This window comes from Orycteropus afer, unplaced genomic scaffold, assembly GCF_000298275.1.
Source record: "Orycteropus afer afer isolate SDZICR_OR568_19922 unplaced genomic scaffold, OryAfe1.0 scaffold00354, whole genome shotgun sequence".
Classification (NCBI taxonomy): domain Eukaryota; kingdom Metazoa; phylum Chordata; class Mammalia; order Tubulidentata; family Orycteropodidae; genus Orycteropus; species Orycteropus afer.
In genome coordinates this window covers 2,993,681-3,018,578 of record NW_006921941.1, presented here as the reverse complement: position 1 = coordinate 3,018,578, position 24,898 = coordinate 2,993,681, and the positions used below count along the sequence as shown (strand labels likewise).

General features: G+C 48.4%; 2 protein-coding genes across 2 annotated transcripts; one reads left to right on the top strand and one right to left on the bottom strand.

Moving 5' to 3' along the window:
• Window positions 1-653: 653 nt before the first annotated feature.
• DOK1 (docking protein 1) lies at window positions 654-3,092 on the bottom strand. The gene is made up of 5 exons (XM_007952658.1): window positions 3,033-3,092; window positions 2,417-2,716; window positions 2,199-2,292; window positions 1,806-1,990; window positions 654-1,433 (listed from the first exon to the last, which is right to left on the bottom strand). The coding sequence occupies exons 1-5, from the start codon at window positions 3,090-3,092 to the stop codon at window positions 654-656; spliced, it is 1,419 nt and encodes a 472-aa protein (XP_007950849.1).
• Window positions 3,093-5,417: 2,325 nt separating this feature from the next.
• On the top strand, window positions 5,418-24,482 carry LOXL3 (lysyl oxidase like 3). The gene is made up of 14 exons (XM_042782509.1): window positions 5,418-5,730; window positions 7,515-7,678; window positions 8,421-8,635; window positions 19,006-19,065; window positions 21,292-21,511; window positions 21,756-21,936; window positions 22,088-22,242; window positions 22,472-22,639; window positions 22,777-22,939; window positions 23,189-23,432; window positions 23,537-23,652; window positions 23,896-24,032; window positions 24,125-24,236; window positions 24,409-24,482. Exons 1-14 carry the CDS (start codon window positions 5,418-5,420, stop codon window positions 24,480-24,482), a joined length of 2,322 nt encoding a protein of 773 aa, XP_042638443.1.
• Window positions 24,483-24,898: the final 416 nt, after the last annotated feature.

Below are 24,898 nucleotides of genomic sequence, written 5' to 3'. Positions count from 1 at the left end.
TAACATGCCCAGGCTCACAGAAATAGATTCTAGCCAATTCTGCCCTGATTTGACTACCATGCCCTTTACTGAATCACTGCACTGTTCCCCCTCATTGGGGCCCCACCTTCTCCCATGGCCCCCAACACATTCCTGCTTCTCCTCTAGATGCCCCCATCCCACCCAACTGTGTCCCCGCTGTGTTTGTTAACACACATAGACCTCTTTACTCCAAACTGGCTTTAATGAAAATAATTTTTTTTAAAAAAAATCTCTCTGGCAAAGGGTTAGGATCCAGGCACAGTCCAGCATTTCCCTAGAGCATCGATACAGGCCTCTCAAACGCTACCTATTCTGATCAAACACCCCTTTCTATAGGCCCAATCCAGCAGCTATCCATTCCTTTGGGAGTAGGAGGTTTTGGGGTGCTGATCCTCACCAGATCCCATCCCTCAGTTCCTGCCATCTGTTCTACTTCCTAGGACTTTTGGGGAATGATCCCCCTTCCCTTGACTCCTCTAATCCCTCTGGGCCCCTGGTCTCCTGTGCCCTGGTTCTAACAGGTTTCTTTCATCCCCAGTGCCACCTTCCCATGGTCCTCCTGTTAGTCCCCAGCCTGGCCTTATTTTTAGATGGAGCCTTCTGACTTAACTCTAGTCCTGTTGGTTCCTGCTCTAGAGACCACCACTGTCCCAGCTCCCTGAGGCCCCACTCTTCTGAACTTGGCTATACAGGACAGTGTCTGAGCTGTGGCCTTTGCTGCCACTGCCAGTTTCAGTACCCGGTTCAAGGAGCACCAGACCTTGTGGCTTGGGAGCTAGGAGAGGCTTTGTGCTCCGGGAGGGGGGCACAGCATAGTCGTCAGTAGCTGGGTTGTAAGGAAGCTCATAGCCTTCTTCCTTCACCCGAGCCTGGCACCACCATGCATCCTTGGGTTCCTGAGGCAGGTCATAAAGGCTTCTGAGAGGGGCTGGGGCCAAGCCCTCAGGTTCATCATAGATAGGATCCTCTTTGGGGTCCTTCAGGTTGGCCTTCAGTAACTGCTCCTGTACATGCTCATACAAGTCCCAGTAGAGAGGTTTCTTCAACTGCTTCACCCCTCTTGTTCGATCAGGGGTGCTGTCCACGGGGTCTGAATATAGAGAGTCCCGGGGAGGGCCTGGAGGGATGCGCAGAGAGTCTAATGGTTCAGCATACAGGGCTGGGGGGCCGCCCAGGAGCTCCTGGGGGCCACAAGGAAAAGCAAGCATCCCTTCTGCTACCTCTCCTTCATGGGACTCTGCTCTCACGACATCATGCCCCTGACCGGCCTTTGCCTGAGCCTTCGCCTGAGCCTTCTGCCGGTGGATAGCAGTCTCAACTGCCTGAAAGATGTCATTTCCCTGTGCTGTCTGGAAGGTGAATGTTCCGGGGCCAGAAGGGCAGCGGCGGCCGGCCTCAAAAGAGAACATGACCTGAATGAGGTGTGGAGGAAAGCATCGGAGGAGATAAGTCACAAGGCTGCACTACAAAGCAATGCACTTTCTCAGAGTCGGATCCGACTCACAGCGACCCCTCCTTGGGTTTCCAAGGCAGTATCACTATGGAAGTAGACTGCCCAACCTTTCTTCCAAGGAGCAGCGTTGGTGGGTTTGAACCACCAGCCTTCTGTACTAGGTAGAGAAAAGAAGAGATCGCCTGAGGGGGAGGGGGTCATAGGGTAGGCAAAGAAGGGTGACTCCAGACAGCAGAGTTTCCCACCTCCTGTCCTGTCTCACCCCACCCACAGCTGCCAGACACAGCAAGCCCTCCCTGACAGCCCTCCCTGACAGTCTGCCCACCACCACCTTGTCACGGCCATAACGACGCAATAGGGTGTAGGGCCAGGAAAGGAGGGGCTCCAGTCTCTGACTCTGGGTCGCCACTGTCAGAAGAGTCAGCCTCTCAGTCTCCGCCCTCAGCACATAGGAGCCATGCAGGCCACAACGCTCAGCAGCCTCCGTCCTCTGCACGGTTACCCAGAACTGGGCTCCTGAAAGGAATACTCAATTAGACGCTTACCGGAGCTACTTAAAAGGAGCTGAGGCGGACCAGTGGAAGTTAGAAGTTGAGTGTCCAAGAACTCATTTGGAAGCTAGATCTCCTTCCCCACGGGTCCATGAACCCTCTAATCACTCCTTTCCGAAGGGCACCGTTCTTCCCCACCCCATCCCTACCCGGGCTTCTCAGGAGGCTGTTACCTTCCCAAGTGGGGCTATACAGCGAGTTCTCCAGCATCTCCAACGAAGAAAGTTTGGGTGGGTTCTCAGCAGGTGTAAGAGACCAGCTGCCTTTCTGTAGTAAGAAGAAAGAATATAAAGGACCCCATAATTTCCCCAGCGTAGCTTCCAGGGTGTGAGTCACCCAGATGCCTCAACAGCTGTAACTCCCTCCTCCCGCGTGTTCCCGGCCCCCTCACCGGAAAGGCATTTCGGCACAGCGTTTGCACCCAGGCGGCACTGGATTGCGCGTCTGCGGCCAGCAGGTGGGAGCGCTGCGCAGTGTCCAAGCGGAAGGCTGCGGCGCCGGGCTCTGGGGGGCTCTCCAAGGCCACAGGGGCCACGCTGACACACTCCGCCAAGCGGATCACCTTGCAGTCCAGGCGGCGCGAGCTCCCGCGGCCACCCCCAGAGCCCGAGCCCTTGTGGTCAAAAAACTCGAGACGAGCCACGCCGTGGGGGCTGGCAGGGTAGAGCACAGCCCAGGTCTTCCTCCACCTCTAAGGAGAGAGCCAGACGCTGAGGGAACGGGCGAGCGCGGGCTACCCAGGCCCGGACGGGGGAGGCAGAACAGGCTCAGGCCGATTTGGTATCTGAGGCTTCCCGACCTGGGGCGAAGTTTCCTAAGGGTGATGCCGCTCCTTCTCCCCAGAAACAAGGAGAGCGTACCCCAAGGTTGGCAGACGCTTCTCAGCAGTGTGCAGAGCAACTTCGCGGCACCATCAGGAGGGCTCTCCAGCTCTCGGGGAGCGCTCCAACCCACGCCCGCTCCCTCCTTTCTGGGCCCTTTCGACCACCCCCAACACCCCCCACTACCTTGGTCCCGAAGCGCTGACTCTGCAAAAAGAGCGGCCCTTCCATCTCGGCCCCGTCCATAGCCCCCGGCAGTCCTTTCCGCGCTTCCTGGCCCAGGAGGCCAGAGGCGGACCCGGGCGGGTCGGAGGCGGGGCCCGACGCGCCGGAGGCGTTCCCGTCCCAGAGCCCCGGGCCTCGAAACTGGGGAGGGAGTAGACTAAGAAGGATGGGGGTCTTCAGCTAAACAGGAAGACCGCGCCACCTCGGGCCCCTTACCCATGGCTGTGGCGCGCGAACAAGTTGCTATACTGAGAGAAAACGTCGAGTTTCTGCCAGAGCGCCCAGGCGCGTGGACGAGGGGATTTCGCGTGACGTCATATGCCCAGCGTGACGTCAGAGTGAAAGCCGTGACATCACCCCGAAAGTGCCTGCAGGCACCTTGGGGCCCTAGAGAAGCTACATGGGCCCTCATGGCCTCAGTCCCCTTAACCGGGCCCGCTGCCAGCCTGGCCGCAGTTGGTCTGTTTACCCTCCGCCGAGCCGTGGGGGCGTGGGGGAAGGGCTGGGGGCTGGAAGGCTTCCCGGAACCCCGAGCCGAGCCGCGTCCTCCCGCCGCCACAGATGCCGCCGCCCCGGCTTGTAGGCGGCCCTGGAGCCTTTTGCGTGTCCAGCTCCCCGACCGCAGCTGTCCGGCCTCCAACCTGCGGGAAAAGAAAGCTTCATTGAGCGGGCCGGGAGCAGAGGGAGGCGGCGCGGCTGAAGCCAGCTCCGCGGGGGAGGGGAAGATGGAGAGGAGAAAAGGAGGGAACTAGTGAGGGAGGAATCTAGGGAGAAGGCGGAATGTGGGAGGGCTGAAGAGGACGTAGGAGGGACGAACGAAAAGAGAGGAGGGGGGTCTGATCTCCCCTGGCCGAGCAGAGCACTTTTTTTTTTTTTTTTTTTTTTTTTTTTTTTTGGAAATCCTAGGACTGTTCTCCGGGACTAAGACGCTTCATCTAGCCCCTAGGGCCCGGCTCAGCCAAAGGTAGGGGGAGTCAGGCTGCTCTGCCCGAGAAACGAGATTTGGGGATGGAGATCGTAGAGGGACCAGGGAAAAAGGATGGAGTCGAGAGGAAACCAACCAAATGAGAGTTTTATTATTGTCAAGAAGGAGTGAAACACTAGAAGAGTGGAGAAAAAGGGGGGGGGGGTCGTGCCGGGTGTTCCAAATAGGGCAGCCCGGAGGACCATGAGGCTGGGGGCCTCTCTCTGAGGCTTTAGCCCCATGCCCCCAAGCCAAAATATCCTCAGAACAAAGATGTCTTACTGGGCTGTTTATCTGGATTGGGAGAAGCAAACATTTTCCAGGGGGCACCTCACTGTGGAGGGGCTGTTGTCAGGCCCTGACCAAGAGAGGGCGTTGGCTTCGGGGTTGATCAGAGCCCTGGCTTCGGGTTGCTCCGTTGCTCCGCAACTGCCCAAGGCTCTAACAACCCCACCCCATCCCCCTGCCCAGCTTGGGGCCTGGCCCTCCTAGGGCTGTTGACACTGCTGAGCATCTGACAGCCTGTACGCTGGACAGGGTGTGCAGCGGGTTCTCCATGTGGTCTAGTGTCTGCCCTCCCTGCTTTAGGCATCTGGGACTCTGAGTTCCATTCCCATTCAAGATATCAGAGATCTGAGGATCTCATGGGTCCGCCTTGCTTGCCTCTCGGCACCATCAGTAGAGCTATCTGTCCATCTCTCCAACTGGCTGAATGGGGTTATCTAGGTCCTCACACTTCTGCTCCTAGACTGGGGTCAGTCCCTCTCCCTCTCACCTGTTTCCTGTATTTTTCTCTCACTCCCTAATTCTGTGTGCCTGCATCTCCCTATCATCTTCTAGTGTCTTATTCTGGGTCTCTTTCTGTTTATCTCTTTCATTCCCACGTTCTTCCTTCTTCTGACATCCTGTCTGTCTGGGTCTTCCTCTCTGTGTGTCTCTAACTCAGTCTCCTCATCTCTTTGTGTTAGCCATTCTTAGACTCTTGGTCTCTGATCACTGTTTTTTGATCTCTGGGTCTCATAGTCTGGGGAGTAGGGATAATGAAGATGATGATGGCAGAACTAGGAAAAGTTATTGTGGGACATTACTAATCATGAGGGGTTTAATACTTACAAAATGCAAGAATGGTTGTCTCTCTTTCTCCTTCTCCTCTTTCTCCCTCTTTCTCCTTCTCTCCTCAGTCTAGGTCTGGGTCACTCTATCCTTTCCTCTTTGATTTTGTGTCTGCCCTTATTTAGTATCTCTCTCAGGAGCTCTGTTTCTGTTCTTTCTCAGTGTCTTTTTTCTTTCATGACATCTCTCTCAGACTCTGGGCTTCACTCAGTCTCAGTTTCTCTCTCACGCTCTGTCTCTCTCTCTGGGGCACCCAGGCCTTCCCTGCCATGCAACCTGTCAGTGTCTGGCAGTGGAGCCCCTGGGGGCTGCTGCTGTGCCTGCTGTGTAGCTCATGCCTGGGGTCTCCGTCCCTGTCCATGGACCTTGAGAAGAGGAACGGAAGCCAGGGACTGCGGTTCCGGCTGGCCGGCTTCCCCAGGAAGCCCTACGAGGGCCGTGTGGAGATACAGCGTGCTGGCGAATGGGGCACCATCTGTGATGATGACTTCACACTGCAGGCTGCTCACGTCCTCTGCCGGGAGCTGGGCTACACAGAGGCCACAGGCTGGACCCACAGTGCCAAGTATGGCCCTGGAACAGGTGAGCAGTGCCCTGAGAAGAGCCTAGGTACCCTGATTGCCTAACTGAGGCCTAAGTGTAGGAAGAGGACACCAAAGACAGCTGGTGTCAAGAAAACCCATGGTTTTTTTTTTTTTTTTCCCTCTCTCCTTTCTTTCGTAAAATTGTATGATTCTGTAAAGCTATGCACAAGGACAATTAAAGTACAGCTTGTTCCATAGGAAGATAAGAGCAGATAAATGATATCAGGATGTCCCAAAGCCAGAAGGGACCACAAATACTACAGCTGACAAAATCAGGTTTCAGGTCAGAGCTGAAACTCATAAAGTGAAACTGAATAAGGACAAGTATAATGCTTAGGACAAATCTAAGTTTGGATGATGAGGGATTAAGAGTACTTCTGACCAAGTGCTAGGAGTACTTGCAGTGCAGGAGGCCACGATAGAAGTTAATGCAACCTGAAGCTGATTCCGTAATCCCCACTGGCTAGATTTCTGGAATAAACTATCTACTGAAAGATGCCACATTTTTAAGAGACACTCAAAAAAAAAAAAAAAAAAAGGTGGACATTCAATAATTTCAGGAGGTAGCTGTGTTGTGTACCTAACGTGACCCTATAAAAAAGCATAGCAATCCATTTCATCCTATGTTTTGGGAAAAAAAAAAAAAAAAACTAACTGCTATCGAGTCGGATCCAACTCATAGCAACCCCTCCTTGGGTTTCCAAGGTGGTATCACTATGGAAGTAGATTGCTCAATCTTCCTCCCAAGAAGTGGCTGGTGAGTTTGAACCGCCAGCCTTCTGGTTAGCAGTCCAATGCCTTAGACACTAAAATGGAAATACTTTCAAAGGAAAGCTACCCAGATGTCAAAGATTCAGAAGCCGTGTTTTAAGGAGGAATAAGTGGAGAAACCAGAGATATTTGATCTGGAAAGAAAAAGCCTTAAAAGTTACACAATGATTGTCTTTAAATATAATAAGGGCAGCCATCTGACGAAAGGCTCTTTCTGCATGGCATCAAAGGACTGAATCAGATCTGATGGGGGAAAGTCATATAGAGTCACATGGACTTTCTGGTGGTTACAATGACCTGGTGGAGATAGGTGTCCCAATAGAAGCTGGGTATGCCCTGTCATGGAATGCATGAGGGGTCCCTGCACACTGGCTAGGACAGAAGACCTTTGAGGTTCCACCCAGTTCTAAGAATGGTATCCAGTATGGTTCAGGCAGAGAGAATGACAAAGGGCAACATGACAGCATAGGCAGGGCAACCACATGGGAAAAGGTGTGACTGAGATAAAAGGATCTTTGGTGTCCAAGCCTCCCAGACTAGGCTCCAAAGCCTAAGCCTCCTCCAGCTGTGTGGCTATGTGGTCTTATGCAGGTTATTTAACTTCTCTGAGGCCTAGTGTCTTTATATGAAACAGTGATAATATCTTCCTGGCAGCACTGTTCCAAGATGATGACATAGATGCAGAGCCTGGCCAAGTGCCTGGCACACAAGGGTGCTTGGTTAATTGTAGCTGTCACTGAATGAGTAAGGACTGATCAGAATGTCAGTGTTGATTCTTGCTTTGTTTTTCACCCTATCAAATTCTTGGAGCTCCCTCCCTCAAACCTATGCCCTCTTCTTCTCCTATCCCCTCCACAGACTCTAGTCTCTTCACTACCCATTAGTTTCCCAGCAAAGTGAGCTCCTCATGGCCAGATGTGAAGCCCCAGTGCTCAACCCTCCCAACAGCCCCATCACACCCCCATACTACCTCTCTAAGCCTCTCTCTGCCCCTCATCTCCACCTCCACAGGCCGCATCTGGCTGGACAACATTAACTGCCGTGGAACTGAGCAGAGTGTGACCGAATGTGCCTCCCGGGGCTGGGGGAACAGTGACTGTACCCATGATGAGGATGCTGGGGTCATCTGCAAAGACCAGCGCCTCCCTGGCTTCTCAGACTCCAATGTCATCGAGGTCCGCTTCTCTCTCTCTCCCTCTCTTTCTCTCTCTCTCTCTCTCTCTCTCTCTCTCTCTCTCACACACACACACACACACACACACACACACACAAACTACCCAGGATGGCAGACAGGGAGGGCTGTGGGGTGGCTAAATATGGTTATAGAAGGTACTAGAAGGCAAGGAATCCCATATACCCCAAGGAATAATTTGGGTTGGTAGGAGGCTTGGAAGGGGGCTCTAATGATAGAGATCTTGGGTGCTGTAGGGTCCAAGGTTACCATTAGCTTTCAGGTTACTAAATATGTCATGAGTCTCTCTAGCTTCATCCCTGGTCAGTCTGTACTCTCTATTGCTTCAGATATTCCTACTCTACTGGAACATCTCCCTTACTACTTATTCCTCCTTCTTGAAGGTCTAATTTAAATGCCATCCCCTCTGTGAAATGCTCCTCCCCCCAAACAGAGCTAGTAGGATCTGAAATAAGGACTAGTGTGGCTACCACTTGCTCTCTTGTTCCTCAGCTCCCTCAGCTTCCTAATCAGAACACAGCATATCCCTCCACTCTTAAGGCTGCGGGACAGTCAACACAATCCGGAGGGTGGGTTTCCCCCAGAGCAGTCATCGCTTCTCTCACCCCTACCTCAGCGCCATCAAGCCACTGGGTTTGCAGCAAGCACTGAATCCCTAAGGGTGGCAGAACACATGAAAGGAGCTAGGGTGCTACTAAAATTCCCCTGCTGTGGTTCCATCCCAGGTAGACCATCAATTGCAAGTGGAAGAGGTGCGGCTTCGAGCAGCTGTTGGGCGGGGCAGGCGACCGCTGCCTGTGACTGAGGGACTGGTCGAAGTTCGGCTCCTTGAGGGCTGGTCGCAAGTGTGTGATAAAGGCTGGAGTGCCCACAACAGCCATGTGGTCTGCGGGATGCTGGGCTTCCCTAGCGAAAAGAGGGTCAACACGGCCTTCTACAGGTGAGGGGCTGCAGACGCTGGATGGAGATTTTGGAGAGGTTCTGGAGCATTGGGGTTACCAGGCGTCTAGAAGAGTGGGAAAATATGGGAGCTGTTGCGAAGCTGGAGAGTTGAGAAATCTTGTGGGCCCACGAGGGCTCCCCAAAGAGGATCTCAATTGGGGACCTATGAGGTTCCTGCTCTCGAGAGTCGCCAGCCAGGGCGGAGCTAGTGGTTGAGAGTCGCTACATTCGTGCCCTTGACGCAACTGGTTGGCAGGCAGATTCTCCCTGGATGGAGTGAGCGGACGCTCACAAGGCCACGCCTACTGGCCGGTGAGAACAAAGAAAGGGCCTAGAGGTCCGAGCGGGCGAGGCCGGGCGTCTGCCCAGGAGTGCACGGGTGCGCGGCCACGGCTCTGCCAAAGTGGCGCCTGGGTGTGGCCAGCACGGGGCTAGGCACCTGGGGACTGAGGAGCAGTGTCAAGTCAAGCCCAGCAGCTGAGCGCCCCCACCAACGCGGGGCGCGGAGGCGCTAGTCGAGGCTAGAAGGCTACTCCCAGCCGGCCGCTGGCTTGGGAAGAGCCACGCCCCTCCCTCAACCCAGGTAGCGCTCGAGGCTGTGAGCCCTCAGCATTCTTTGGGCAGTTTCTTCCAGAATGGCCTCAGACCCAGGAACCCGACCCTCCCCACTTGCCACTGTGCCCTGGTGCCCACGCCATCTTCCAGATAACAAATCATGATGGTGAATTGTTCTGTGTTTATAGCATCTTGTTCCTTGGTGCACTTAATTGGTCATCTTGAGCAACAGAGAGCCTTTGGGAACCATAAAATTATTTGAAGATCTCTACACTCTAATCTTCTATTTTGCAGGCCAAAACTGCTTATTTTCTTCAGCAATTTTCTAGCTAGACTTGTGTGGCAAAAAAGACCTCTTGACATCTAGGTGACCTTCCAGTGGGCACAGTACTCCAGATGTGATCTGATTATGGCAGACAGAGTATAGTAGAAAGCTCTACTTTGATTGTTGTTATTCTTAGGCGCTGTCAAGTTGGCTCTGACTCTTAGCAACCCTATGTACAACAGAGTGAAACAGTGCCTGGTCCTGCCATCATCAAAAGCTCTGCTGTTTCACTGCTATTAATAAGATTTTCAGTGGCCAATTTTTTCATACACGTTTTGTTTCATGACATTGATTGTAATTTCCCACATCTCTCTTCCCACTTCCTCCCTGTAGTTACCTCTTCCCTGTGCCTTTTTTTATTTATGTGGTGGATTACATTGATTGTTTTTCTAATGTTGAACCATCCTTGCATACCTGGTATGAACCCCACTTGGTCATGATGAATGATTTTCTTGATATGTTGTTGGAGTCTATTGGCTAGGATTTTGTTGAAGATTTTTGCGTCTATATTCATGAGGGATATTGGTCTGTAGTTTTCCTTTTGGGTGATGTCTTTTCCTGGTTTTGGTATTAAGGTTATGCTTGCTTCATAAAATGAGTTAGGGAGGATTCCATCCTTTTCTATGTTTTGGAATACTTTGAGTAGGATTGGTATCACTTCTTCTCTGAATGTTTTGTAGAACTCTCCAGTGAAACCGTCTGGGCCAGGACTTTTTTTAGTTGGTAATTTTTTGATGACCTGTTCAATTTCTTCTTTTGTGATGGGCCTGTTCAAATTTTTCACTTCAGTCTGTGTTAGTTTAGGTAAGTGGTGTGTTTCTAGAAAACTGTCCATTTCCTCCAGATTTTCAAATTTGTTGGAATACAGATCTTCATAGTATCCTGATATTATCCTTTTTATTTCAGTTGGTTCTGTTGTGATGTCACCCATTTCATTTCTTATTCGTGTTATTTGTATTCTCTCCCTCTTTTCCTTTGTTAAATTTGCCAGTGGTTTGTCAATTTTATTGATCTTTTCAAAAAACCAACTTCTGGTCTTGTTGATTTTTTCGATAGCCCTTCTATTTTCTGTTTCATTGATTTCTGCTCGAATCTTGATTATTTCCTTCCTTCTGGTGACTGTAGGCTTTTCTTGCTGTTCTTTCTCTAATTGTTGGAGATGTTCGTTTGAAGTGTTGATTTTGGCTCTTTCTTCTCTTTTGATGTGTGCACTTATTGCTATAAATTGGCCTCTGATCACTGCTTTTGCTGTGTCCCAAAGATTTTGGTATGTTGTGTTTTCATTCTCATTTGATTCAAGGAATTTTCGAATTTCAATTTTCATTTCTTCTCTTACCCAGTCTCTCTCAAGGAGGGTGTTGTTTAGTTTCCATGTGTTTACTCTTTTGGTGCTGATCCTCCTATTATTGATTTCTAATTTGATAGCATTATGATCTGAGAAGATGTTTGCAATATTTCAATGTTTTTAAATTTATGAAGCCTTGCTTTATGGCCTAACATATGGTCTATCATGGAAAAAGTTCCATGTGCACTGGAGAAGAATGTATATTGTGCTGCTGTTGGGTGAAGTGCTCTATAGATGTCTATAAGGCCAAGTTGATGGATTGTATTGTTTAGCTCTTCTGCATCTTTGTTGAGTTTCTTTCCAGTTGTTCTATCTTTCAAAGAAAGTGGTGTATTAAAGTCTCCCCTGTGCCTTTTTTTCTATGCATTCTTGCCCACCCCCAGCTATCTCCCTGTGCAAACACTGCCTTTCTGTTCTCCCACAGTTGATCGATCTGAGGAGTGTATCTACCTGATGTAAATGTTCAGCCCATATGCCTGTCTGTTGTTTGGCTGGAAACCATAGGAGTGAGTTCAGTTCCAGACCTGAAGGGTAACCATAGTCTCAGGGGTCTCACCAGGCTCTATCAGACCAGCAAACCTGGTCTTTTTTGGCTAGTTTTTTCAGGAGTGGATGGCTCCACCCTACTTCTGAGTCTGTCTTAGTCTGGAAGCTCCACTGAAACCTGTCCACCATGGGTGACCCTGCTGGTATTTGAAATACTGGTGGCATAGATTCGTAGTTTTTGCATTGCCTTTCTGTTGAGGCAGCTTTGTACTGCTCATGTGGAACTTGTAACCACCTATGACCAATTCAAGTCTTACCTTATTCTTGATCCTGGAAGAGTAGCCTTTTTGAACCTAAATGTGTTGTGTTTACCCTATTAAATTTAAATATTTAAAAACCATTAAAAAGCTATAATGATCCCATGAAATTACCTTGAATCTTGGCATTGTTTTCCATCTGTCATCCTTCCCCTTCTTCTCTGTCCACAGGCATGATTAATGTGAGTTCTGGCTTCTTCAAACGACTGTTAAAATTGTTGAAGTGTTTCAAACAAAGACTTAGTTCTTCTTGTGAAATTTTCCTCCAGATATACATCAAGCCTTTAATCATCAGTTGTGAAATATGTTTTTTCAATCAATGAAGAATAAACTGGTAGCACAATGATGTAGCAAACATTTCACTACCTTACCTATAAAGAAATCATGGGAGCTTTTGCTACTCTGCGAAAATTCAGATACACTTTTTTTTATAACATTCTCCAACCTTCCAATTAGTAATCCTGTCAAGAGTGAAATCATGGTGGTTTGACTGAGCTTGTTTTCATTGGAATCCTGTAAGGTCTCTAAGGATTGTCATTATTTCTGAATATCACAAAGTTTCTGTTTAGTAACTTATTCCAGACTATTACTTCCTTGTCTGTAGATTGAGGAATCCTTTCTCTTCTTTTTGAAAGTCAATACATTCTTCTGTCTTTTCCATATTTGCCCAAAATTTCCTTGCCTTGGCTCTGAGACGCATTCTATACTTACCCAAAATTTACTTGCCTTGGCTCTGAGACACGTCTGAAACTTCCTTCAGCCCCAGAGGGATATACTTCCTCTGGTCTAGAGACAAACTGGTTTAAAACAATTCTGTGCTCTCTTGCTGTCATTCATCTTGGGGCTGTTTTTCTCTGTGCTTGTTCTTTAACTTTCCTAATCCAAACACCAGATTCTGAACGATTATTGTTGTTAGGGGCCATGGAGTGGATTCTGATTCATAGCAAGCCCGTGTGACAGAGTAGAACTGCCCCATAGGGCTTCCTTGGTTGTAATCTTTATGGGAGCAAAACACAGGTCTTCTCCCCATGAAGCTGCTGAGTGGGTTTGAACTGCCAACCTTTCAGTTAGCAGTAGAGCACTTAACTGTTGTGACACCAGGTCTTTCTGAAAGATTAGTAGGATTTAAATAGCATTGCAAATGAAGAGGACAGCATGAACAAAGGTGCAGGGATTCATTCAGTCAGTATTTATTTACTGGGTGCCTACTATGTGCCAGAAACTGCTGTAGACAGTAGGGATTCAACAGTTCACAAAACAGACAAAAATCCCTGATCTCATGGATCAGAGGAGAAGTGACAAGAAAATAAATAAGTAAAATTATAACACATAACGATTTTAAAAAGAGTGTAATGGATAAAAATAAAGCAGAGAAGGGGTTAGGAAGTAGAAGTAGGATTGCAGTTTTAAATAGAATGGTTAGGGATGGCCTCTTTGAGAAGGTATCATTTGAGAAAAGATTTAAAGATGAGGGAACAAGTTATGCAGACATCTAGGCAAGCATTTCCAGGAAAAGGGATGATAAAGTTCTGGGAGGCACTGGGGTGGGGGAGGGGGAGTCCCTCCTGTCATGCTCCAGGAAGCCACTGTGGCTGCAGCCCGAGTGAACAAGGGAGAAAAAGATAGAGAGAGAATGACGAAGGCAGATCATGTGGGGTCATCTTGGAGACACTGCCCTTTAGTCTGTGTAAGATAAGGAACCATTGGGGGCGTTTTGAGCAGAGGCATGATATCTGACTTCCATTTTTCAAAGGATTCCGTTGGCTGCTTTGTTAAGAATAGGCAATAAGGGACAGAGTGGAGGCAGAAAAACTATTTAGGGGGTTATTGTCTCCTGAAAGCCAAGTGAAGAAAGTGAAAGGTGATGGTGACCTATGGAGAGGGGGAAAATGATCACATTCTGTAGATAAATGAAGGCAGAGTCAATAGGATTTGCTGATGGATTCCATGTGGTGTTAGAGAAAGAGGGGAGTTAGGGATATATCCATGGTTTTTGGCCCGAACCAAGTATGGAGTTAGCGTCATCTGATAAGAGGAAGACAGTGGATATAGCAGATTTTATGTGGGGATGGGGTGGGGAAGATTAGGAACTCAGTTTGGGACATGTTAAATTTTAATTTCTTTAAGGCATTGAGATGGGGAGAGTGAGTAGGCAGTTACATATATGACTCTAAAGTTCAGCTAAATAAAAATATTAAAGTCCTGAAACTGGACAGGATCACTGAGGGAGTGGACATAAATTGGAAAAAAAAAAAAAAAAAGAGGCCAAGAACAGAAGTTCAGGAAGCTTAAATATTAAGAGAATTAGAAAGATAAAGGGGAACACAGTGAAGAAGGAAGAAAATCAAGAGAGGCTTTTGACCTGGAAGCCAAGGAAATGTTTCAAGAAGGAGAATGATGAAGTGATAGTACGAGAAACAGAAGGACTTAGCTCCATGGAAGTCATTGCTGATGATGATAATGAGCAGGATGTATTTGGAAGACAGTGAGTTGGTTTATGCTGAGAAGTTGTGGAAGAAAAGATTTTATGAGATAAAGTAAGACCAAATAATGGGACACTTTTCGTGCCAGATTGGAAGGTTTGACCTTTGTCTTACAGAAAATTAAAAATAAACATATTTGTATGGGAAAATGATCAAATAAAGCCAGTGTTTTCAAGAGTTTGCCTCATAGTAGTGAATGGAGAAAGGAGGATATAAATGTGATAAGATTAGTTAGGAGTGTGCTATAAAAATGAAGCTGAGTAGGAGAGTAACGGCAAAGATGGAGGGGAGTGAATGAATGTAGGGTGACTTGAGAGACGAGACACAGTGATTCTGCCCAAGAGAAGGGTGGTGCCATTGGGCATATCTGGGCTCCAAGCTCATGTGAACTCTCCATCCTTGGGAAATTTGAGACCCAGGAATTATCCCTAGGTATATGCAGCCTCAAGTAGATTTTAGAGATCAGGTGTATTTGCTGTTAGTGTTGGAATCTTTTCCTGAGTCCAGGATATGAAGACTGGGGAAGGAGGTACAGTAAAACTTCCAAAAGCTGGAACCTGTGTAAGGCAGAAACTTGTCATAGAAAGAAAACTCAAATATTTTCCACTGAAACAACTAATAGAAAAGTGGTAAGACTGCATCCTATCAAAGGTGAAAACTTTGAGAGACCCAGAAAAACAAAGCAGTCCTGTCCAGTTCCAGCTCTCACAGGTCTCACTGTATATTGAAGTATAGCGGGCATTTTTATCAAGAAAAGAGATTATGGGATCTGGGAGATTGTGTGGTGGGATATGTTATAGGTCTTCTTTCACAGGGCAAGTCAGTGACAGGGAGCATTCTCACAGGTAACAGAAGTATAAAGGATAGGCAAGATCATTATGAACAGCTCTACCCTCCTTGGAAAAAGGAACTCTGGTGGCATAGTGCCTAAGGCATTTGACTACTAACCAGAAGGTTGGCAGTTCAAACCCACCAGCCACTCCAAGGAAGGAAGACTGGACAATCTACTCCCCTAAAGATTTACCACTTCAGACACCCAAAGGGGGTTGCTATGATCAAAATCTACTTGATGGCAGTGAGTTTGGAGTCTTTAACCCTCCCCCCTCCCCCTGGAGAAAGAAAAATCTGCTAGCTTTTAGAGCAAGTTGGTAAGCTTTAGGAAATTAAAAAAAAAATCAGAACCTAATGTATTTGTATTTTAAAACTTGCTTTGCTGGTTCTAACCTAAAACATGAGAGAGCTGTAGAATTTGAGATGAGGAAAGTAATTTACGGATAACTAAACCATTTACTGCCCTTTTGCAGGTGAGGAAACTAAAGCTTTAAGAGCTTAAGTACTGTTTTTTAAGAAATTATCCTTTTAGTTCATATCAGTTTGACAGATATTTATTGAACTCCTACTATATGCCAACCACTGTCCAAGGTACCGAGAATACAAAGATGATGGGAGAGGTGATTGAGTGCCAAATCATGTTGTTGTTTTAGGTACCCTTGAGTTGGTCCTGACCAAAGCGACCCTGTGTACAATGTGCAACAGAACGAGTGCTGCTCGGTCCTGCGCCATCCTTACAGTCATTGCCATGCTTGAGCCCGTTGCTGCAGCCCCCGTGTCCGTCATCTCACTGAGGGTCTTCCTCTCTATCACTGACCCTCTGCTTTACCAAGCATGACATCCTCCTCCAGGGACTGGTCCCTCCTGATAACGTGTCCAAAATTCGTGAGATAAAGTGCTGCCATCCTCACTTCTAAGGAGCATTCTGGCTGTACTTCTTCCAAGACAGATTTGTTCATTCTTCTGGCCGTCCATATTATATTTAATGTTCTTCCCAACACCGTAATTCAAAGGCCTACCTTATAAACCATGATAAGGGTCTGGGTCTTTATAATAAAAGTAATGGGAAACCATTGAAGTGCTTGAATGAGGAGGGTTATGAAATGACATGATCAGGCCGTGGCTCCAAAAGATCACTTTGGCTGCATTTTGGAGAATGACTTGGAGCAAAGCAACAGTGAATGGATTGGAGTGATATTAAGGAAGCAAAACGGACAGGACTTGGTTATGGATTGACTTTGGAAGTAGAAAAAGGGAGAATTGTCAAGTTCAACTCCTAGGTTTCTGGAGTGGATTTAGCTAAGAGAATTATGAGTTTACTTTTTGGACATATGTTACTTTTTTTTTTTTTTTAATAAATTAAGATATCTAACCAGAAACCAGAAGGAATTTAATATGCAAGGCTAGGTGTGAGTGAGGCAATATAAAAAGAAGGTTTGATGTGAGAAGAAAAGGATCCCTAAAACCAAGCTGCAAAAATTTGAATGATGAGGAGGAGATGGTAAAGAAGACCAAGAAATAGCAAGGAAGGAGATTGAGAAGACTTTCAGATGCTGCTGAGGGGTCCATACGACGGAGACTGAAAAAATGTCTACTTGAATAAACATCCTAAAATAGAACTTACTGAAGAGTGATGAGTGGGAGAAATCAGAAAGGCTTGGTTTAAAGAAAGAATGGGAAAAAAGGATATGGAGATGGAGACTATTGACAAAGCTTTTGAAAACTGTTGCTGCAAAGAGGAGAGATGTGGGCTGGAGGGTGTGTGTGTGTTTATAGGAGAGATTTGAACATGTCTAAAAAAACTCAGTTGAGAAGGAAAGGTTGTATACGAGAGAGGAAGGATCAAAAAGGATGGAATTCAGAAATAGTTGTGGGGGTGGTTTTAGAGAAGAGGGAGAGATGGAGAGAATGGAATAGGATGTGCAGATGTGGGTGTGTTTTTGTCTGATGGTTGAAGGAACAAATGATAGGGGAAAATAAGTACATTTGGGAATGAAGAAATGTAAGTCAAGGCAGATATCAGCACTGGCCTTAACTAAGATCATTTAAATACCTTAGAGAAGAAGTACTTCTAAATTTTCAGATAATATACTGCAGTCTTCTGAGTACTACTCTGGCGATCCAGAGGGATCTCTGCGTTCATTGGTGAAAGAAAGTGTCATGTGTTTCATGTTAGACATGTTTGAGTAAAAGGCATTTGTAGAAAAAGTTTTATGCTGTATTTATAATACGAAAGACTCCAAACTCAGTATTGTCTCAAGAAAGGGACCTAGAGTTATTGTTGACTCTTTGCTAGGAATGTAGGCTATATTGGATGTTTTGGCAAAAAGGCCAACTAAATATACTAAATATATCCTCAGGAAGAAGCCAGAGCAGGAAATGCCAAACAGCTTCTTCACCCCTGTGTTTTTTAAAATTATATTTTTTTTTCATTCATTCGAGTGCATCTGCACAGAGTATACTATGTCCAGATCTTACTCCTCAAGAGGAAACAGCAGAGCAGGAACATGTACAAAGACAGAACAGCTAAGCTGATAATAGGGGATTCCATAAATTTATAATAGACAGATGAGACCTATATTCATTTATTACTAATTGGACAGGACAAAGAGGGGCCATAATTAAAGTCTTCAAAAGTACAAGGAGAATGAAAGGAGAGACAGACTCAAAATCCAGACACTAGTCCTAAGGCATCCTCTTAAAATAGGTCAATTATGTAGGCCAATTAAAAAGATATATGGCTTTAGAACTTATTTCCCTGGAAATATTTTGGGAGATTAGCTCAGTTTGTGAATCACCAAAGCATGTGGAGTTGGAATTTGGGCAAAAGGACTCCTGGCATCCCAAGAAGACTCACCTCATGCTCCCTGGTCAAACCGAGGTAATATCCTTGGACATCCAGCCTTGGCCCTTGATGTCCTGGTCCATTGGCCTCAGGCCTGGACAGTGCCAGAAGCCTAAAGGTATCCAAGGTTTAAAAAGAAAAAAAGAAAAAAAGACATTCAGCCTCTCCAGTCATTACCAGGCTACCTCTCTCTCCTAGCCTGGTCAGTCTAGCTGTCCTAACAATCCTAACACTCTTTTATTACACTCCTTTCCTTAGCCCACCCCCAGCCCCTTTGAACTTTAGGTCTACTCTAATTACTGGACCCAGGAGTGCTGCTTCTTCATCCTTCCTTAGACTGATTTCTGTGGGTCCTAATATAATGACCGTGAAGGGTAGGGCCTTGGAGTATCTGATGTTATAATATCCTATTCACCACAAACCCTACATAAGCTGTTGTGAAAAATGTTTGCCCCTGCTCCCAGTAGCACCAGGCTTTTCCACTTGGTTCTATACTGATCCTGACTCTACTATTATCTTATCCTCACAGAAAGTTGAGGAAGCGAGCGGCCAAAACCTGGGCCCGACGCTCCAAGCCCCTTGGAAGGTAATGGGGTGAGAGCCCCGGGACCTCCTGCTGGGCCCTGTGGCCCCAGGAAGTGGATGGATGGATAGATGGCACCCTATCCATGTCCATTGCAGAACCCAAGCTGATGAAGTAGAGATGTGATTGGGAAATGGCCATTCCACGGGGGAGGGGATGGGAGGCAGGACTGGGAACAGACGTGCTTTGGTCTTACAGAGCACAAGGAGCAAAGAATGTGAGAATGGCTGAGGAGAAGCCCTCCATGTTTATACTCTACTTGGACTCCAACCTCAGCCACCTGCATTCCTCCTCCTTCTCCCTTAATTCACCACATCCTGTTCCCTCTCCACCCTTTATCTTCCCTATCTCCTCTCTCTGCACCCACCTGGATGGATATAATGGGATTTTCCATCAGTGGTGCTGAATCCAGAGAGCAGCACAAGGTTCTGAAAAGCCGCTTGGTGGTGCTCAGTGGCAGCATGTGCAGAAAACCCCACCATCCTTTGCTTTGCCCTTTCCCGTACTCAGCATGAAGGGTCCTTCCTGGCAACAGACAAAGTAATTCTCTGCCCTTCCTGGGCCACCACCTCCACTGACTTCTTTCTGCTTTTTTCAGACCAGCCACCAAGCTTAAAGTCAAACCCAAACCCCGAGCAGGCAGGGAGCCAATCAAGAGGTGAACTGGTTCAGGTTGGGTGTAGATGGGTGGGAGGGGCCGAATTATGAAGTTAGGGGGATGGGGTGTGCTCTGGGAGGGCGCTGAGGAGGGCCATTTGCTGAAAGAGCTAACTAAGCTGTGGAGGAGGAGCCGCAACGGCTGTTACAAATCACCTTCCAGATCATTTACTGAATTATTAGGTGAGACTCACCCTTATGTTGGTTCCTGGAGTTATGCTTGTCATCAGACTTTTTAAAATCTCGATAGAGTTTATCCACTGACTACCCTTATTCCATGTGCTTATTTGTTTGTTCCCCAGTGCATTCTAGTGGATAATCTGGCACTTTTCTCCTTCAGATGCCATGCTTGTCTCTTCCCCAAGAGGTTAATTTTGCCTAAGGGGTCAGTGTTCCCATCCTACCTTTATTTTATTTTTTAAAATATGTGCTACTAGCTTACTTGGTATAGAGGTGAGACTCAGAGTGCCCTGGTAAAGGGATGGAATCCTGCCTCTCTGCCTCAGTTTACACAATTAGACTCCCAATTCCATAACTGTCCTCCTGGGTTCCTTCAGAACTCAAGGGAGTAGAAAGCTTCCAACCCTAGGGATTACATCTTGCATGGCTTCAAAAGGCTGTTTACATATTCGGGTCTCCTTGATAACTCCTTCAGCAGTGACTGAGATGCAGAGAATTCATCTTTCTATGGTTCCTCCTCTCCTCAGCAAGTTCCATGATCACCCAGTGGTCCTTTGTGTCCCTCGTCCTCCAGTCCTTCCTGTGGGTTCTTCAGAGGAGCTAAGAATTTGGGGGAGTTCTTTAATGCACTTCACACTTAGGGCCATCTTTGTCCATCATGGCCACACCCTGGCCATGATGTGTACGTTAAAGTACACACTGAAATTTTTACTTTACTAGTTGTGGGAAAAGGGAAAGGAGTTTAGAAAATACATATCTTTTTCCTGTGATGGCCTCTTTGACTTTTATTTTCAAACAAACAGGACTTTTAAGAGTGTACCTGTTCTCCTTCATCTTCAGAATCCATCTCTCCTGAGCCTCCATAAAGGTATTCTGTAAAGTCTCCAGGCTTCTCTTGTCTGATTTTTTGTTTCATTTTGTTTCAATACTTTTTCCTCCTCTCCACGTCTTCCTAGCCAATGGTTTCAAGTCCTCCTATTCCTTCCTTCCTCCAACATCAGGTGATGGGTACATAGTATAATGAATCCCCACAAAATCAGCCTCACAGGCCCGAGCTGCCAACACCAGGCCTCATCTGCTTCCCTTCCTCTCTTGGCTAGAACCAGCCCCGTTCTAGGAAGAAAATAATTCCCTCATCCACACACCTCGTTGCAATCGCTCATTCCCTTGGTACCAATAAGCAAGTGCCCTCATTTTCTCAAGCATTTCTTTGTGGTGTTTCCAAGCTTTCACATCTCTGGTTTAGTCCCATTTTCCTGCTTGGGTGGGTTATAGGGCATTCTGTCTATTATATTTAAACCGCAGAAGCAGTTAAAGACTGTCATATTTCTCAGCTCAGAGTCTGGTGTAGCTTTACTAATTTGTTGGTCACATTTGCCCTCCTTCTCTGGTCATGCTGTCCCATTTATGCATCTTCATTTCTGCATCTGCCAGTCCAGTCCTTCCTGTGTCCGTTCTCTGGTCTGTTCTTCCTGCAACTGCCCATCATACTCTGTCCTGCAGTCTCTGGCCTCGGAGAAGGAGGAGCCACTTTGATGCAAGATTTGCTCACTCCTTTGCATCTGACTCATTCCGTTATTTCAGTCTCAGCATAATAGAAGGATCTGCTAGCTCTGGCTACCCAGGCTTCCTGTTTGTGTCAGACACTCCCTCCAGGCCATTTCATCCAGCTGGGTAATCCAGGCCCCCCTTTCTCTTTGCACCACAGCCTTAAAGGTCTCAACCTCCGTTAAGGCCAACAGCCAGAAACCATTTGGACAAGGCTTCCTTTGGGCAAATCGACTAGCCATCCTTCCTGTAAGGTTCTTCTGCTGCCAAAGGTCCCCAAGGATCCTCCTGTCTGGGTAGTCTAGGTTCTTTCAGGCTGGAAACTTGGCATTTCCCTTGTCTCTTTGGTAGGAAACTTAGATGAGAAGGAGGGAAGAAGGGATTAGTGGTCATGAGAGGTGGGGGGGGTGGGGAGGTGTGGCGTGGGAGGAGGGTTGTGGGAAGAAAGGCAGGAGCATTATTTCACCCTGCTGCCCTCCACTCCTGCCCCCCCCCCCAGGCTGCTGGCCCAGCGGCAGCAACACTCCTTTGGTCTGCACGGGGTGGCATGTGTTGGCACGGAGGCCCACCTCTCCCTCTGCTCCCTGGAATTATATCGTGCCAATGACACCATCAGGTGCCCTGGGGGGGCCCCTGCAGTGGTGAGCTGTGTGCCAGGCCCTCTCTATGCTGCATCCAGTGGCCAGAAGAAGCAACAACAGTTGAAGCCTCAAGGGGAGGTATGTGAGACAGTGACTATGACCTTCCCCACCCCAGGTAGTGAACCCCCTAGCCTGGCTACCCTGTGACTAAGCACAGCCCTGACCTTTGAGGACAGAGAAGAACCTTCCAGAGGGTGGGCCACAGACCTGATACCTCCCCTTCCTGCCTCCACCAAATCTCATTCAATGCCCAGGTCTACTTAGCCCTCTCAGAGCTGATGTTTCCATTCACTGCTACTGGGCATGTCTCTCTCCTCTGTAGGCCCGTGTGCGTCTAAAGGGTGGATCCCACCCTGGAGAGGGCCGGGTGGAAGTCCTGAAGGCTGGCACATGGGGCACAGTCTGTGACCGTAAATGGGACCTCCAGGCAGCCAGTGTGGTGTGTCGGGAGCTGGGCTTTGGGAGCGCTAGAGAGGCTCTGAGTGGTGCCCGCATGGGGCAGGGTAAGGAAGCATGGAGGTGGGAGGGAGAGGGAAGGGGGAGGTATATAATCCTGGGGGGGTGGGTAACTTCTTTGGGAAGAAGGTTAGGATACCCCTGGGCAGACATTGAAAGTACAGTTACAACCTTCTGATCTTTGACACCCGACCCTAGGCATGGGTGCCATCCACTTGAGTGAAGTGCGATGCTCTGGACAGGAACCATCCCTCTGGAAGTGCCCTCACAAGAACATCACAGCTGAGGACTGCTCCCATACCCAGGATGCTGGGGTGCGATGTAACCTGCCCTACACTGGGGTGGAAACCAAGGTCAGTCATATTGTCCTCTTTGGTTCAGGTCTCCACCATTCATGTCAGCCCGTCCTGGGCTCCAACCTGCAATCTGATGCACCCAGCCCATCAGGCCAGGGGCCTGCCATCCTGCAGCTCCCACCTGGCCCCACCACTTGTTAAGCCTTTAGGTGTTTCTAAATCACTGCTACAGACTCCCACCCCATCCCTAAAGCATCCCCCAGCACTCCATTCTGTGTCACCACAGATCCGACTCAGTGGGGGCCGCAGCCGATACGAAGGGAGAGTTGAGGTGCAAATTGGAGGACCTGGGCCCCTTCACTGGGGCCTCATCTGCGGGGATGACTGGGGGACACTGGAAGCCATGGTGGTCTGTAGACAGCTAGGCCTGGGCTATGCCAACCACGGCCTGCAGGTGAGGTGGGAAGGGGGAGAGGGAAGCCAAAGCTATTGCCTCCAAAGCCTTTGTCTGGGGCAGATGAGTGTGGATATGATCCCTTGGCCTAGGAAGCTGGTTCCTAGGCCCTCAAGGAAACATCTACCTGTCCCCAGGAGACCTGGTACTGGGACTCAGGGAATGTGACAGAGGTGGTAATGAGTGGAGTGCGCTGCAAAGGCACCGAGCTGTCCTTGGACCAATGTGCCCATCACAGCACCCCCATCACCTGCAAGAGGACAGGAACCCGTTTCACTGCTGGAGTCATCTGTTCTGAGAGTGAGTGTGGGGTGCTATAAGCCGGGAAGGGGAGGTCTGAGCCACCCCTCCATAGGGAGAGAGGGGGTTGAAATCTGGAGGGGCACACTTTCCTCATAGAAAATCGTCTCACACCCAGTAGTTGTTGTTAGGTGCTGTGGAGTCAGCTCCAACTCATAGTGACTCTGTGTACAACAGAACCAAACACTGCCCCACTTGTCCCTGTTCTTCAGTAGTGATTTCTAATACACTGCTTCTTCTTTGGGGCAGCTGCGTCCGATCTGCTGCTGCACTCAGCGCTGGTGCAGGAGACAGCCTACATCGAAGACCGGCCCCTACACATGTTGTACTGTGCTGCCGAAGAGAACTGCCTGGCCCGCTCAGCCCGCTCAGCCAACTGGCCTTATGGCCACCGACGTCTCCTCCGATTCTCCTCCCAGATCCACAACCTGGGACGAGCTGACTTCAGGCCTAAGGCTGGGCGCCACTCCTGGGTGTGGCACGAGTGTCATGGGTGAGAGGGTAGGAGGTCAGATTAGAAAGACAAGGGCACTATGAGTGGGGCAGGCTTGCTGCAGCCAGGGAAAGAAACAGTTCTGTTGTCCCTTGTCCCCACAGGCATTACCACAGCATGGACATCTTCACTCACTATGATATTCTGACCCCCAATGGCACCAAGGTAGCTGAGGGCCACAAAGCTAGTTTCTGTTTAGAAGACACCGAATGTTACGAGGGTGAGTTGGACATAGAATGGACTAGTGTCTCCATCCCACAGCTTTTCAGGTGTCTCTAGGAGCTCTGGTGGCATAGTGCCTAAGGCATTTGACTGCTAACCAGAAGGCTGGTGGTTCAAACCCACCAGCCACTCCTCAGAAGATTGGACAATCTACTTCTGTAGTGATACCATCTCGGAAACCCAAGGAGGGGTCATTAGGAGTCAGAGCCAACTCCACGGCAGTGAGTTCTTGTGCTTTCAGATGTCTCTAAGAGGTACGAGTGCGCCAACTTTGGAGAGCAGGGCATCACCGTGGGTTGCTGGGATCTATACCGGCATGACATCGACTGTCAGTGGATTGACATCACAGATGTGAAACCAGGAAACTACATTCTACAGGTGCCTGGGGTCTGTCTCAGATATCCAGATGAAAAGTGGGAGGAACATTTGAAGACTACACATGGGTGAAATGGCCTTTCTCCCACCCACAGGTGGTCATCAACCCAAATTTTGAAGTAGCAGAGAGTGACTTCACCAACAATGCAATGAAATGTAACTGTAAATATGATGGACATCGCATCTGGGTGCACAATTGCCATATCGGTATTTGATGGATGAGTGGTAGGGGGAGGCCTCCATCTCTTTCCCTAAGTTGTTTGTCTTCCCACCTACCTCTCCATCTCTCAGCCTCTCCACTTATACCCACCCTTCCCTACAATGGGTCTGTCTGCCCACTTCTGTCCAAAGCACCTTCTATACCTCGTTACCTATGCAGGTGATGCCTTCAGTGAAGAGGCCAACAAGAGATTTGAGCGCTACCCTGGCCAGACCAACAACCAGATCATCTAAGGTGCCACCACCCTCCTCTGCAAACCACCACTGGCCCCTAATGGCAGGGGTTTGAGGCTGCCATTACCTCAGGAGCTTACCAAGGAACCCCTGATGTCAACAGGCTCACTGCACTCCCCAGTTGTGTACGACAGATAAGGAACTGTCAAGCAGACGTTATCACCCTCCTTCTTAGGCCAGCTGTCAGTAAATGTTGTCCAGCATGGGTAATCTTTGTTTGCAGGCCCAACACCAAGCCAAGCCTATCACAAAGCAGTGTCTAACTGCCCATAATGATGGATGGCTGTGGCTAGTTATCTTGAACAGGAAGATCAGGACGGTCAGCTCCAGTATCTTCCTCAGTTCAGAGGGGGATACAGCCTTACCTCTAGCTTTTGGTGAGGGAAAATCCAGCCCCCTCCCCTTGTTTTGACTAT

Excerpts from the sequence above, each read along its gene's own strand:
- DOK1 (XM_007952658.1), bottom strand. The coding sequence starts at position 3,092 with ATGGACGGGGCCGAGATGGAAGGGCCGCTCTTTTTGCAGAGTCAGCGC. Across the intron at positions 2,293-2,416 it reads TGTGCCGAAATGCCTTTCCG|AAAGGCAGCTGGTCTCTTAC; the intron begins GTGAGGGGGCCG and ends TTCTTACTACAG. Across the intron at positions 1,434-1,805 it reads GTCGTTATGGCCGTGACAAG|GTCATGTTCTCTTTTGAGGC; the intron begins GTGGTGGTGGGC and ends CACCTCATTCAG.
- LOXL3 (XM_042782509.1), top strand. The coding sequence starts at position 5,418 with ATGCAACCTGTCAGTGTCTGGCAGTGGAGCCCCTGGGGGCTGCTGCTG. Across the intron at positions 19,066-21,291 it reads GGCAGGGAGCCAATCAAGAG|GCTGCTGGCCCAGCGGCAGC; the intron begins GTGAACTGGTTC and ends CCCCCCCCCCAG. Across the intron at positions 24,237-24,408 it reads GGTGCACAATTGCCATATCG|GTGATGCCTTCAGTGAAGAG; the intron begins GTATTTGATGGA and ends TTACCTATGCAG.